At 38.1% G+C, this 15750-nt stretch overlaps 1 protein-coding gene across 2 annotated transcripts in view; it reads left to right on the top strand.

Annotated features, from left to right (window-relative positions):
* The window catches only part of FOCAD (focadhesin), a 360290-nt gene that overhangs the window by 36615 nt on the left and 307925 nt on the right, over positions 1 to 15750 (top strand). For both annotated transcript variants that reach the window (XM_062208140.1, XM_062208139.1), the window contains exons 2-4: positions 4294 to 4380; positions 6992 to 7066; positions 9506 to 9660. In XM_062208140.1, coding sequence (XP_062064124.1) covers positions 4324 to 4380; positions 6992 to 7066; positions 9506 to 9660 — 287 coding nt within the window. In that variant the 5' untranslated portion in view covers positions 4294 to 4323. The remainder of the gene's footprint in view (positions 1 to 4293; positions 4381 to 6991; positions 7067 to 9505; positions 9661 to 15750) is intronic.

Raw genomic sequence — 15750 nt, 5'->3', positions numbered from 1 at the left:
TCAGGAGAACCATGTTTTCCAATGTGTATCCCAGGAAAGACTGGTTGGATAGACTGTTTAACTGGCATTTCTATGATTGCATATCTGCATAAAGCTGGAAAACTCCGACTTAAACAAAGTTAAATATGCTTCTTGCTTTAGCCCTTCTCAGGTTCTTTAATAAGTACTCTGTTATTTATATCTACAGTTAAATTCTCTGTCTCCAACTTTAGATTCCTGTGTCCAATTTTCTATATGACATCTGAACTTGGATATCTATTAGGTGTCTAAATTAACTATTCAAAATGAAATTTCTGGTCTTCCATACAAAACTTGTTTCCTCATTTCAGTTTATGGCAAATCCATCTTTTCATTTTAGTAAAGAAATGCCATGGTAAGAATAAATACAAAGTTGCATTTAGTGCATAAAATGCCTCAAAGAATTGAGATTAAAAATAAATTCGCCCAGATCAAAAACCTTGGAGTTGAACTTGACTCATTTCTCTCTCATATGCTCCCATCTAAATCCATTGATTCTCCCTTCAAAGATATACAGAATATGACCACTTCTTGCCTCTAGTGTTTCTACTAAAATCTTACCACTTCTGGGGTGAGCATGTAGTCTGGGGTTAAGATGCTTTCATCTTACATCAGAGTACCTGTGTTCATTTCCTGGTTCCAGGTCCTGATTCCAGCTTCCTGGTAATGCAGACTCTGGTTAGCAGTGGCAGTAGCACAGTAATTGGGTTCCTTCCGCCCATGTAGGTGACCTATATTGGTTCTTAGCTTTTGGCTAAAGACCTGGCCCAAACCCAGGCATTTGGGGAGTGCCTCTGTCTCTGTCAATTAAAAAAGATAAATCTTTTATTTTCTGTAGCTTCCCATTTCACCTAGGACAAATGCATCGGTCTTCCCAGGGAGACTATGAGGTCTTTTATGGTCTGGCTTTTCATTGATTCTCTGACCAAATTTACTCTTTTCCTTCTTTGCTTTATGCTTCACATCTTTGTTCCTAAGACAGATCTTCAGTACTTTATTAGCTTAGTGCTTTGCACTTACTATTTCCTGGGCCTGTGACATTCTTCCCCCAGATAACTATATGGCTGAGTCCATTTCCTCCCTTAAGTCTTTGTTCAAATGCCAGCCTCTCTAAAAGAGTCTGACCCTGAGCACCATATTTAAAACAGAAAATGTGCCCTTCCTTCAATTTCTCATCTCCTTTATTCTGCCTTAATTTCTTAATTCCACAATACTTATCACTTTCTAATTTATTGTATTTTATGTATCACTTAGTTTTTAAAATTTATTTTCTGCCTCTTCCTACTAGACAGTAAGTTCCACAAGTATAGAGATTTTTTTCTGTTTTGTTCACTCAGGTAACCCAAGCACATACAGCAGTGCCTAGATATACAATAGGCACCTGGGAAAGAGGGAGCCATCAAAGAAGGAGGTACCTTTCTCTGAAGCAAAGAGAGAACTTCCACTTTTATTATGGCCTTGTCTAAATAAGGTCGGAGTTTGTGAACTCGAGGCTTTCATAGCTTTGGCAGCTCATGACAAGAGCCTCAGGTGATTACTGACGTCATAAATAAGAGTGTCAATTGTTAAATCAACAACAGGAGTCACCGTGCACTTGCTCCTCATATAGGACCTCTGTCCTTAATGTGTTGTACTATGCAAATTAATGTCTAGTACTCAAACAGTACTTTATACTTTGTGTGTCTGTGTGGGTGCAATCTTGAAATCTTTACTTACTATATACTAAGTTGATCTTCTGTATATAAAGATAATTAAAAGTGAATCTTGGCCGGCGCCGTGGCTCAATAGGCTAATCCTCCACCCGTGGCGCCAGCACACCAGGTTCTAGTCCCGGTCGGTGCCCCGGATTCTGTCCCGGGGTTGCCCCTCTTCCAGTCCAGCTCTCTGCTGTGGCCCGGGAATGCAGTGGAGGATGGCCCAAGTGCTTGGGCCCTGCACCCACATGGGAGACCAGGAGAAGCACCTGGCTCCTGGCTTCGGATCAGCGCGGTGCACCGGCTGCAGCGCGCTGGCCGTGGCAGCCATTGGAGGGTGAACCAACGGCAAAGGAAGACCTTTCTCTCTGTCTCTTTCTCTCTCACTGTCCACTCTGCCTGTCAAGAAAAAAAAGAAGAAAAAAGTGAATCTTAATGATAAATGGGATGGGAGTAGGAGATGGGATGGTTTGCGGGTGGGAGGGTGGTGGTGGAGGGGGAAAGCCACTATAATCCAAAAGTTGTAATTTTGAATTTATATTTATTAAATAAAAGTTTTCTATTAAAAAATAGGCACCCGATACATATTTGTTAAAGGAATAAATGAATCTTCAAGATGGAAAAATATGTTCCCAGGTATCCTTTTTTTCCCCACGTGGAGGTCTCCTTTTCCTGGATTTTTCAGGCACACACTTTGGGAAATTCTGTTATATTATAGAACTGAAAGAAGAAAATTCTAAGAAAGTTGTGATTGGCACAGTTGGGAAGTTACAGATTTCTGATTTGCTTAAAATAATGAATAAATTTTGATAGAATACTTTACTGTCTTAGAGCAAGTTGTTCAGGTTCTGTGGGATGTCAAATTCAAGAGATTAAAGTTGGACATACGGCCGACGCCCCAGCTCACTAGGCTAATCCTCTGCCTTGCGGCGCCAGCACACCGGGTTCTAGTCCCGGTCGGGGCACCGATCCTGTCCCGGTTGCCCCTCTTCCAGGCCAGCTCTCTGCTGTGGCCAGGGAGTGCAGTGGAGGATGGCCCAAGTGCTTGGGTCCTGCACCCCATGGGAGACCAGGATAAGCACCTGGCTCCTGCCACTGGATCAGCGCGGTGCGCCAGCCGCAGCGCGCTACCGCGGCGGCCATTGGAGGGTGAACCAATGGCAAAAGGAAGACCTTTCTCTCTGTCTCTCTCTCACTGTCCACTCTGCCTGTCAAAAAAAAAAAAAAAAAAGTTGGACATAGATGTTGAAAACAAAAAACCAGAATAAATTACCTATTTAAGGAGTTTAATTTTGGAGGAAAAGTAAAATAAGTAGAAGGAGGTTGCAGGCTCAATACAACGTTCTTCATTTTTTTGAGATCAAGAACATTTGGTTTTGCTGTGTTACTTTTATAAGGTAAAAATATTAGTGTATTAGTTTTGTATCTGCATAGTAAAATACCTGAGGCTGAGTCACCATGAAGAAAAACATTTATTTAGTCCAAAGACCCCCTGCTGAAATAGTCCTACATTTTGCAAAGCATTATATGTCAAGAGACCAGTAATGCACATGATGTCTATGTTGCTTTCCCTCCCTCTTCTTAGAAAGTCACTGGTATTTAATCATGAGGTTTCCACCTTGCTAACCTTATCTAATCTTAACCACTTTCCAAAGGCTCTAGTTTTAGATGCCATATTCAGATTAATACCTTACAAAGAGGATTAAATTTCAATACATGACTACTGGGGGGACATGTTCAAACCACATGCAAACCATAATACCTAGGGTACTAGATTGACATAAATTTTATTTTTAAATTATGTGGTAATAAATTGGCAATCTAATGCACCCTACTTTTAAAAGTTGTATAATTTGGTAAGTTCAGTGCTACATGGACATTGGAAGAGTTAGGACACTTAGAGAATCCTTTTATTAGTTTTGTGCCTTCACTTTACCACCTGCTCTCTCCCTTGCTTTCTGCAATTTTTCTTTCTTTTTTGTTTTTTTTTTTTGTTTTTGAGAGCTCATTAGGGATGAGAGGTGTGATGTAAACAGTAAAAATTGCTTGCTTGTTCCTGCTTTAGGACAAGCAGTCTGTTTTCATGTGTGAGTTTCTGGTCATTTCTATGCCTCCTGAAGAAAGTTTACCTAGGCTTTGTACTTGTCACTAGTACTTGGATTAGTGCTTCAAGAATTTTTGTAGTAAAGTGAGACATAATTTGAACAATTTTTTGACAGTTTGACTCTTTTCCCTTGCAAAGTTTTATTCCATAGGAGGATTAATTTCTCTTTTGAATGTGTGTTTGAATTTTTGGTTTATTTTTAGTTTCTATAGTGTGAATTCATCTGTTTCAGGATTGGCTCTCAAGGGAAAAACCAAGAGCTGTTAGGCACCTAGTTTACTTATTAATCATGACATCTGAATGCTAAAGTGGTTAACAGTGAAGGCTGTGCCAAGGATTACTCTGCAGAGCCCTATGCTTTTATTCCCATTGCTGTCTTTGGATGAATTTACATTGGTATTCTTGAAGAATAATTGGTTTGAACTCCAATTCAGACCAACTGGAGGACTAACAGATATTCTTTTACTTTGGTTACAGAAGCTGTGTACATATATAAGAGAAGCAGAAATGTCAGATGATATCAGGAAAAGGTTTGAATTTCCAAATTCTCTTATCCAATCACAGGTAATTTTTTAAAATTATTTTTGCTTCATGGTAACATGAGTCTCTTTGGCTTATAAATTAAACTACATTTTTAACACTAAATATTTTATTCTGGATATGGAGATTTATATTGTTTTATTAAAGAACTTACATATTTTTAATTTGGCAATGTATATTTGATAAAGGAAAATAAATATTTGAAATGTACCAGTCTCAGCTTCTACTTATATCATACCTTTCTTCCTAGAGGTAATAAAACCTTGATTAACTAGTAGGCCCTGAATGTATCTTTCTTTCTTTGTTTTTGCCTGGTAATTAGTTATTGGGAGCAGGGGAAAATGGTTATACATTCAGAGTATGAGGGATTAGCATTTAAAAAGATATATTCTACCCCTTAGATTTTTTTATAGTGATGTTTAATAAGTAAAGAAAACTGGATTTTAAAAAAATTTCTCTGTCTACTAAAGTAGAAGATTGTGATATTCTATTTTAGAGAACTGTTCCATAATTAAAACAAATGGTTGAAAAAAGATGGATTGTGGTTAACCTTTAGCTAACTAGTTGCACTCTGGTTAATCAAGGTACTACAACTTGTTGTCTTTTCTTGTGAAAATAAAATGAAGGAACTAGCAGATGACAGCCTGAAGACAAATGACGAACGTCTGGGATACTTTCAGCAGTTAGCTTCGGAGATGCCTGCTGTGGGAACTGACTTAGCTGGGTAGTGGGGAACCCTTCCATGAGGAGTAGAACACTCCTTGTGCAAGATTCCCTTCTACCTGACTGGGTTGGAGTCATATCCTACTCTGTGCGGCACAGGTCCTTACCGTGAAGAAGAAGATGAAAGCTTGGAGGCTACTGTCCACATTTTTATTTTTATTTTTATTTTTCTGTGCCTTAGAGTCCCTTCATTAGCATAGATAATTAATAAATGCATATATGTAACTGTTAAATTAAGTGAAACTTGTACATGTATTGTTTAGTATCGCCTATTTAAATTCTGTTATGGAAAACTTAAGTTGCCAAATAAGCTGATTTATCCTTAGGATTTGTAATTTTGAGTCATTTTAGGTTAAGAGCTGATTTGATAGAATATGAATTAAAAAATAAATTAGATTAATTGAATCTTGGGGGAGTGGAGGGATGTATGGCATTAAGCTTATTTTGTTCAATTCCTTTCCTAAATAGTAACTGTAGCTTTTTTTCATCTTCATTGTGTTTCATATTGGTTTTATTAGGATCTTGTGATTGTGCCTGTCTCCTGTGGATACTTATTGTTCTATTGTAACCACTGCTCAGTGTTAGAACCATATTTCATTGATTCACACACATTTTTTCACATCTTAACATCTTCGAAATTTGATTGTATCTAGTAATTGATGGCAGCAATCTAGATACAGTTGGTTTTGCCTGTACATTTGTGAACTTGGCCATGATTGTCAAAATGAGTCTAAAAGAGCTGTTTCATTAACATGGAATCAAAATTCTAAATTAATAGAAGCATTGTATATCACTAGTTGGCAGCCTTTTGTATTTTCTAGTTGCATATAAGAAAATGGTACTTCATAAGATGCCCAGTTACTTGCAATGAAATATGGTGTATTTTGAAAACATGGCTCTAACCTATTCATTGGCCCTAATTTCTCCTTTTACTAGGAGGTAAGGCAATAAATAGAAGTAAAAATATTCATGTAAATGAGTGATTTTTATTGAAAAACTGATACCATCAAGTGCTGAGGTCTTAGATCAGTTTTACCAAGAATAGAGTGGCTGCTGTGTTTTATTTGAGTTTTTCTGGAGACTTTGCAAGACTGACAGCTATTCACAATATTTTCATATACCAGTCTAAAGTGTAGGAAGCACAGTAGTGAAGTTTTCTCTAGCCTGTACACAGAATGGCTCTGACTATTGCTGGCCTATTAAACTCATAGACAGTAGTGTTGGCGGTGCTAAAGATAGGGATAAGGCATAGTATTTATGCAATCAACACTCTTGCAGGAGCCTTTAATTTTGGGCATTTGACTAAAACATGATGTGGAGAAAATTTTAGAGATTTATGAGACTGAAAGCTTATTAAAGGTTTGCAACCAATGAGAAAGTGAAAAATGAAAATCACAGGACGTAGAGGAGTGAGGACAGTGTTGATAGAGAGGAAATCTGTTGGCTCTGATCTGTATGGGCTTTAGTCATAAAAACTGCAATGCGTTTCTTTCATTTCATTAAGAGTATGATTAAGCATGATTTCATTTAGTTGCAAAGATGATTTTAGAAACTTTTTGTCATTATTCCCATGGTTTAATGAATTAAGCAGTCTCCAATTATCTTTTACTACTAAGTGACAGCAATTTGAACTGAAAATCGGCAGTTTCTTTAGCATTTATGAACTGTAGTTTACTTATTGGCTACCTGGGATAAAGCAATCTACCGTGAGGGTTATTTGAATATTGGAAATTATAAGTGGAATACCTATGGTGTTGTCTTCTATATAGTACACATTCAATGAATGGAAATTTTATTTTATTGTTGTTTGACATACTCATGTAAACTAGAATTGACAAAAGTTATTTTCAAATTCACTATTTGGAAAGAACATCTAAGGGGATATGTTTATTAATTTCACTTGTTTTTGTAGGCTGTGGGTCATCTTATTGCTGCAGTCCTAAAGGAAAATGGTTTTACTGGAAAGATCCACCAATCCACAAACCAGGTCTGTATTTAACCATGCTTTAATTCTATTCAGCTATTACTACTCATTGAATTACCTATCTACTTGTCTTGTTTCCCTCCTTATTCAGGTCACCACTGAAATGACTTTGAAGGGGAAATTCACTGCCCTTTTTATTTATTTTATTTTTGGGCTTGCTATGTTTTTATTTTATAGTGTTATTCTAAGTTTTAAAATTTACTGCAACACATGGTGGGTGTTTAGCCTAGTTGCTCCCATCCTATAATAGGAGTATCTGGGTTCAATTCCTGGCTCTGGATCCTGATTTAGCTTCCTTGTGATGCAGGATCCTGGGATAGGACACAGCAGTGATGACTCTAGCAATCAGGTTTCTGACACTCATGTGGGAGACAAAGGTTGAGTTCCCCATTTCTGACTTTGGCTCTAGCCCAGACCTGGCTGTTGTAGGCAAATGGGTGGGCACTCTCTCAGTGTCTGTCTCTCTGTGTATGTTTTGCTGCTTGTTAAATACATTAAATAAATAAAAAATTTATTATAGCAGACTATAGGAATGAGACATGGAAGGGTGAAGAAGAGTATTTTTAGGACTATTAATGAAAAATAACATGAGTGGAATGAGGAAAGTCATGGTTTAAAGATGGTTGATAGGGTTACCTATCAGGGAATATTTTTGGTTAGGAGAGCAAATGAACATAGTAGCTCTATTTGGTTATAGATTTCTCATGATTCAGATCAGCTCCTGTTATGAATTCTCAGTTGGAAAGGTCATGCATTGACAGAATTGGAGGAATGATTCCATCTTGAGCACAGGGTGGGTGAGAGCTCAGAACTGAAGCAATTCCAGATGAAATGTACCACTTAGGTTTTGGTTGATCACTGTTGTGTGTTTTGACTCACTCGTTGGGTAACTGCTTAAGAGAGGTGTTGTAAGTGCAATCCATAAAGAACATGTGATGGAAAGAAGATTCCCCACTCTCCCCCCCGCTACAAAAAATGGATTGATTTTATTTTTTCTTATATTCTTTGTGATTAACTGCTCTGTGTTGTACTCTTCATAGTTTCTGCTGGCAAGTAGAAGTAAGTATAGGGGAATACTTCATTAATAGGCATTTATCTGGTGTTTGTATATAGTCATATTAAATTGGATTTTCTGAGAACCTTAATCCTAATCCTGCCTATAATCAATCATATTATGTACTTTGGGAAGATGTGGTGGTTTTACTTATAAACTGCCAGAATTTATTGAATGTAAAATCTCTATAAATGTTTCATCCTCTTCTAATAAATTAATGCTTGCCTCTGTGAAGATGCAGTATTACCTGAGGCAACATTTTGTTTATTCATGTAGAGCCCTTTGCTATTGTCTGTATAGGTGAGTACTGTCTTCTGAATAAAAGGAGAAATGTAACATAACTGTTTCCCTCCTGCAGTGGCTATTAACTGTATTGTTATTTTAATATTCAGATCTCAAAAACCCTCAACCAGCTACCAAGGGAAGAGGGGACAATATGATGTTGATTTCCATTCTGTTATTGTTATTTGGGAGCTGGGGAGCTTAACCACTTCTCTCCCCACCCCACCAAACTTTTCCCTAGTAAATTATGTCAGGATGAAGGAAAAATAGCTTCATTATATTTTCTTTTTTAAAATAAAAAATGACCGTGGTGTGTAAATCTAAATGGACTTAACCCACAGTACATTAAAATATAGGTTTATTTTTCTCAGTGAACCTGCTTTTTTGGGGTTATGAGTTCTTGAGAAAGCTTTAAAGTCTAGAATCCCTGGTTCTTAAGTGTTTTACAAAATAAGAATTTGTATTCCTTTCCAGTGCTTTTTCATTGAAAAAAATAGATTCACAGTATGAGCAGAAAAAAAGTCATGCCTCTTTCTTGGGCATAACATTTTTTCTAAACTTTTCTTGATAGTCATGGAATGAGTGCCTTGCTGTTGGTTTGTCCTACTCTTTGTCTTCTATCTGGGCCCACATTGGAATTTAACATGTTGTGGTAGACACATTGCAGGTGGTGATAGGAAAGCAGGAAGATTTTCTGAAAATGTTATTGCCATTTAAAAGGTTTAAGCAGAGATGCTATTTGGAGTTCAATCTAGACTAACTGATATTCTGATATTATTGGTGCCTGGTTAAATTACTTGGTTACAACACTGTACGAGAACCAACTATAATTTTGTTGTGTCACCTGAACTCATATCTCTGCCTGCAGTCAGCCTTATTTTGTAGCCAACATGCCCTGTGAGAAAAAGTTGCTGTATGAAAACACATTCCTTCCCTCTCTTGGAAAATTGACTTCAGTTTATTCCAAGAACAGAGCGACAACAGCATCATCTTTGTAAAGGAAAGCCAGCCTACTGTGAACAAATACACATTGATGAATTGCTAAGGGTGTGTGTGTGTATTTACTGCTTCTCAGAAGTGTCTTTTAATTACTGGTTTGATTTCAGACTCCTGCCTTGAACTTACTGTGGGAGAAGTGTTGCAGTGAGAATGTAGTGGTTCGAACAGCCTGCTGTGAAGGTCTGGTAGCGCTTGTCGCTCAGGATCATGCAGAGTTCAGCTATGTTCTCAATGGGATACTCAACCTGATTCCATCGACCAGGTACTCTTGCTTTCATGTTTGATCAGTTAGCAATTAAGGCTTTATGAAAAACATTGATTCCCTAAACTTCACTGGTTCTCTATTAAGGTCAACATTCACCTCAATTGGTAGTTGTTTTTCTTTCCCTTAAAATGTTGTGGCAAAATCCTGCTAATTTAATTTTTGGAATTTTTGATCATTTGCTGTACTTAGGAGCTCCATTTAAATTTGTCATTTTTAAATGAAGAAAATATCTTAGTAGTTTACAATTCAAATTTGCAAGTAAATTTTTGTCTTATTTTAGGAAGGTTGTCTATAAGCACGACTACTTCCAAAGTGATATAATTTGTGCACTAGAATAGCGGTACCTAGCCCTTGTCATTAGTGTGTATATGAGACAATAATTGCACTCCTTTTTTAAACAGTGGTTTGTGATTTACCAATGTCTTCTCCCTGGTTATTCCAAGTTAATAATCTTTTATTTTTAAAATTTTTTTGGTATGGCCATATTTAGTTTGTTCACAGACTGAGGGTAATATAATCACAAGGAATCAAATGGACCTATTCATTCCAAGATGCTCAAACAGGATGCTATTTGAACCAGTTAACAACTGTTGAAAAGTACTCCCTGAGAATGAGATACTCTTTGTTTCAACAAATGTTCTTGACCTATGTGTCCTCATTTTTGCCAAGTTTAAATAATTTGGCCTGTACTCCAAACCCCACCTTTCATCTAGTCTCTCTCCTCTTCTGTGGTGTTCTTCTCCCGAGATTTTATTTTATTTTATTTTTAAAAATTTATTTGAGGGCTGGCGATGTGGCGTAGCAGTTAAAGCCGCTGCCTGCAGTGCCAGCTGCTCCACTTCCTGTCCAGCTCTCTGCTATGGCCTGGGAAAGCAGTAGAAAATGGCCCAAGTCCTTGGGCCCTGGCACCCATGTGGGAGACCTAGACGAAGCTCCTGGCTCCTGGCTTTGTATCGGCCCAGTTCCAGCCATTGCAGCCATCTGGGCAGTGAACCATCAGATGGAAGACCTCTCTTCTCTGCTTCTCTTCTCTGTGTAACTCTGACTCTCAAATAAATAAATAAATCTTTTAAAAAAATTGAAAGGCAGAGTTCCAGCTAGAGAAGGAGGGAGTGAGGGAGAGAGAAAGAGAGAGGCAGGCCTTCCATCTGCTGGTTCACATCTATAATGGCCACAATGGCCAGGGCTGGGACAGGCCAATTCCAGGGGCCAGGAGCTTCTTCTGGGTCTCCCACGTGGATGGCAAGGACCCAAAGACTTGGGCCATCCTCTGCTGTTTTCCCCAGGTGTGTTAGCGGGGAGCTGTATAGGAAGCGGAGCAACTGTCCTAAAAAAAATTATCTTAAAACTCATTCCTTTAAAAAAAAAAACTTACAACTATGTCTGCATAATTTTTTTATATGATTGAGCTTTAATTACCAGTTCTTTATTGTTTCTCATCTTTTGCAGTAATAATAAATATTCATATGGGGAACCATTCATTTTCTATGTTTTTTAAACATATGGCCATGATACAGAAGAATGCCTTGATTTTAAGCAAATATAGGAATTTTACTGTGGATACTGGAAATATTTTAAAAATCTTCTTATAGAAATTTCATGTTGTCTCAACTAGTAGCTACTGGAGGATGAAGACAGCATAGCTAACCATTTAATTTTTTTTTTTTAATTTATTTGACAGATAGAGTTAGATAATGAGAGAGAAACAGAGAGAAAGGTCTTCCTTGCGTTGGTTCACCCCCCAAATGACCTCTGCAGCCAGCGCTGTGCCGATCCGAAGCCAGGAGCCAGGTGCTTCTTCCTGGTCTCCCATGCGGGTTCAGGGGCCAAGCACTTGGGCCATCCTCCACTGCCTTCCCGGCCACAGGAGAGAGCTTAACCATTTAAATTTAACTAAATTTAAAAAATTCATTTGAAAAGATGACACACACACACACAAACACAGAATCTTCCTTTTGCTGGTTTGTCCCCAAACGCTCCCACCAGCCATGGCTGAGCCAAGCCAAAGCTAGGCAGCAGGAACTCCATCTGGGTCTCTCACATGGGCAGCAGGTACCCAAGTATTTGAGCCACCCAGAGTGAATATTAGAGAAAACTGGAATGGAAATGAAATGGGGCCTCAAACCTAGACACTGCTGTATGGAATGTGTGCTTCCTAAACAGTGACTTGCACCAACACCAACTCTCATTTTAATTTTTGAATCCGTTTTATCATAAAATGTGTTATATAAGTGCTAAATTGTATTTATTGTTGCCAGTAAAGGGAATAATTATTTGTATGTCAGAAAATATTTTTTTTCATTTGCTTTATTTCAAGTAGCAGAGCTTTGTGGTTTTTAGCAATTACAAAGATTATACTTTGTACTGTTTTTCAAAAAAGCAAAATGAGAATCAAATTTAAGAAACAAGCTAATTAAAACCAGAAGATCCAAGCAGCCTCCTCTTCCAACTGCTGCTTAGAGAATTATCTTAGACAGAAAACCATCTCTATCTTGGCAAGAATGACTTAGTTTGAGGCACTTTGGGTCTCCTTTTTCCAGTATTTAAGTTTCTATGTGTCTCTGGACATCTTAAAAGAGAAGCTTATTGGTGTCTAGGAGTATCTGGGGAACAGAGCCATACCATGACTGCTTACCTTTGATTTAGAAAAATAATTGTAAAACTTTTTAACTTTCCATTATGTTTATCTTCTAGCTGCATATCCTTTAGGAATTTAGGAGGGAACTGGTGGGGGAGGTGAGTGGGGAGAAAAGTCCAACAGTGAAAAAGCAGCCTAGACTTCTATAGAATAGATATTTAGAGAGAATGTAGCTTGTGGAACTCCCTCAGCATTGCAGATTTTGAACACTTCAAAGAAAGACAAAGTGGAAAGTAGGAGAGGCCTTTTCTTCTAGTCATATCACCTGGGCTCTGGCCCATTGCAGGTCTGGTCTATAAACTTGCCTTGAATAAGCATAGAAGCATTCTTTCCACCTGAAACCCAGCCCACAATTTAACTGAGTTGGTTTAGAGCCTGCTACATTGTATAGTCTAACTTTGAAAAACTCTTGACATTTGTAGTGTTCTGGTTGTCTAAACTGCGGGGAGTGGCTGGGAAAGTGTCTGGCTCTGTTTGAGTGACTGGTCTCTTCAAAGGCATAGTTTGATGTCCTAGAGTGTTCTTGGTTCAAAGCTGAGGCAACATGAAACAATTGCAAACTAGTTTTTATAGCTTCTGTAAACAAAGAAATGGATTTAAGGCCTCTAAAATGTTCTTTTAATCAGTAAAAGAAATTTGAAAAAAAAAAAAAAACCAAAAAAACAAAAAACAAACAACACAACTTTTTCTTTAGGGAGGTTGAAGGCAAGAAAGGGACCACAAAGGAAACAGTAAGGAAATCATTATCACTAGTTAAATGTGAATTTTGAAACTAACCAAATCTGAAATTAAAATGAATGATCTATAGTAGCATATACTTTTCTTGTCCTTTGAGTAATTGTCTTTTTTGAGTTTAGATTGTTTTGGTTTGGATTGCTTTGTTTTTACATTGAATTCATTGTGAGGTAAAAGATTCCCAGAGCAATGAATTTCTTATTTTTCCTTTCTTTAGGTTTTTTATCCTCTTTAACTGCCCTAGCTTCTAGAAAGTGCATGGAAAGTGCACACAGCCATTGTTACAGTTGCTTAGTAACGGGATCATGAATAAAAATCTTACTCTCCGGTAGAACCAGGTGTTCAGTGTGCAATATTGAGGTGTCATGACAGCCTGTAATTTCAGCTCAACTGCTTTCCCTAACCCCCTTCTTTTAAAAAATGTGTTTGGTAGGAAGGTTATGCTGTAGATAAACTGTGCTAGCACTTGATTTGTGTGACTTTTATGCTTCTTAACAGGGAAGGGCTCTGCAATCGTTGTATTTTTGGAATATAAAGTATTCTGAATGTGGATAATCGACATGCATTTTCTGAGATTCCTAAAGTCTACTGTTTAGTGAAACCTTGCATAGGGTATTAACATTCCAGTAGTAGATCTTGACTAAAGCTGTTGAATTCAGAAAGTCTTTGATTATGGATTGATGAAGGTCCAATGGCTAAAAAAGTGTTTCTGAGAATTATTTGGAGTTAAGATTTAGGATAATTTACTGAGAAGACTCTTATCTAAGGCTCTTCTCTTTCACTGATTGTCTTGTTCTTTGGGAAACTTAATTGCTTTGTTTATCTTGCAGGAAATGGCTACCAACTGAGGAGACATCTATTCATATTTTGTTGTATTATTGAAGCTGCTTTGTGCTGTTTAGCTTCTTACTCTTTATTTTATTTGGCAGGAGAAGAATCAAGGAAGGATGCCTCTGTGAGCTTTATTCCAAGGCTTAGGGGAAATAGCATGCTTTAATCTGCAGCTGGGGTGTTAAGAATATTACTTCATGAAATTGGAGATGGTTTCTGGGTCTGTGTCTATATATATAGGAGGGTATTTAGAAAAGTAAGTGGAAAAATGGAATTAAAAGATATTACTTTAGTGCAAAGAATTTTTAAATCCATGCATAGTTTTTTCATAATATGCATTCTCCATCAACTCTCTGAAATCACCTGTATTGAAATAATTGACAGAATTTCTAGGTCATGCCTGTTTCCCCATCTCATCCTTTTAAATTTTCCCTTTAGAACATCTGTTTCCAAATGTTCTGTATCCTTGTTTTCTCCTCAGTCCTTTTTCTTTCTCTAAAATGCCAGTCTCTTAATTTACAGCTCATAACCAAAAAAGTGATTCCAGCCACTTTTCTCATCTAAGACATTCTGTCCTGTTTCTTTTTAAGTTTGTTGATCTGGTTGAAGGTATTGTTTTGTCACAAAGTCTTCCATTTTAAGAGTCATATGTTCATGCTAAGATGTTTCTAGATGACTTGAGAACAGTGGTTACTGAACACAGTAATGGGAAAATGCTTCAGAAGAATTTTGGCTGTTTTTTGGTACTTAACAAGATAAATAAGTATATAGAAATTTCTTTAGCGCAGGCGCAATAGCATTTCATCTCTTAAGAAGCATTGGTTGGAGCTGGCACTGGGGCGTGGTGGGTAGAGCCGCTGCCTGCAGTGCCAACATCCCATATGGGCACCTGTTCAAGTCCTGGCTGCTCCACTTCCAGTCCAGCTCTCTGTTGTGGCCTGGGAAAGCAGTAGAGAATGGCCCAAGTCCTTGGGCCCCTGCACCCGCGTGGGAGACCTGGAGGAAGCTCCTGGCTCCTGGCTTCAGACTGGGGCAGCTCCAGCCATTGTTGCCATCTGGGGTGTGAGCCAGTAGATGGAAAGACTTTCTCTCTCTTTTTTTTTCTCTCTCTCTGCCTCTGCCTCTTTGTAATTCTGCCTTTCAAATAAATAAACAAATCTTTAAAAAGGAAGCATTGGTTTTTTTGCAGTTTATTTAATCATGGGTTTCTCAGAGCTTTTCTGCTTTCTCCCTCTCTTATCTCTTTGTCTCTGTCTTTTCTCAATCAATTTTATATTGAAGTTATATAAGTTTGATCATTTATCTGGTTTTTTAATAATTCTTATTTGCTGGTGATATAATATAGTTAAGGTTGACCAATTATCCTTTTTTTTTTTTTTTTTGGACAGGCAGAGTGGATAGTGAGAGAGAGAGACAGAGAGAAAGGTCTTCCTTTTTGCCGTTGGTTCATCCTCCAATGGCCGCTGCGGCCGGCGCACCGCGCTGATCCGAAGCCAGGAGCCAGGTGCTTCTCCTGGTCTCCCATGGGGTGCAGGGCCCAAGCATGTGGGCCATCCTCCACTGCACTCCTGGGCCATAGCAGAGAGCTGGCCTGGAAGAGGGGCAACCGGGACAGAATCTGGTGCCCCGACCGGGACTAGAACCCGGTGTGCCGGCGCCGCAAGGTGGAGGATTAGCCTGTTAAGCCACGGCGCCGGCCGACCAATTATCCTTTATAGGGATCTGAAATAATTTCTAGTTAAAAAGAAACGGGGATGTAATTATACCAGTTGTTCCCATGATACCCAGGGTTGGCTCCCTTTTGGTATGCTCATGTTATTCACTTCAACTCAAACTTTTTTATTTTATCCAGATAAATATGGTATTTAATTGTACCTCATTTT

The sequence above is a fragment of the Lepus europaeus genome, chromosome 12 (assembly GCF_033115175.1).
Source record: "Lepus europaeus isolate LE1 chromosome 12, mLepTim1.pri, whole genome shotgun sequence".
NCBI lineage: Eukaryota > Metazoa > Chordata > Mammalia > Lagomorpha > Leporidae > Lepus > Lepus europaeus.
This window is presented reverse-complemented; position numbering and strand designations above follow the sequence as displayed.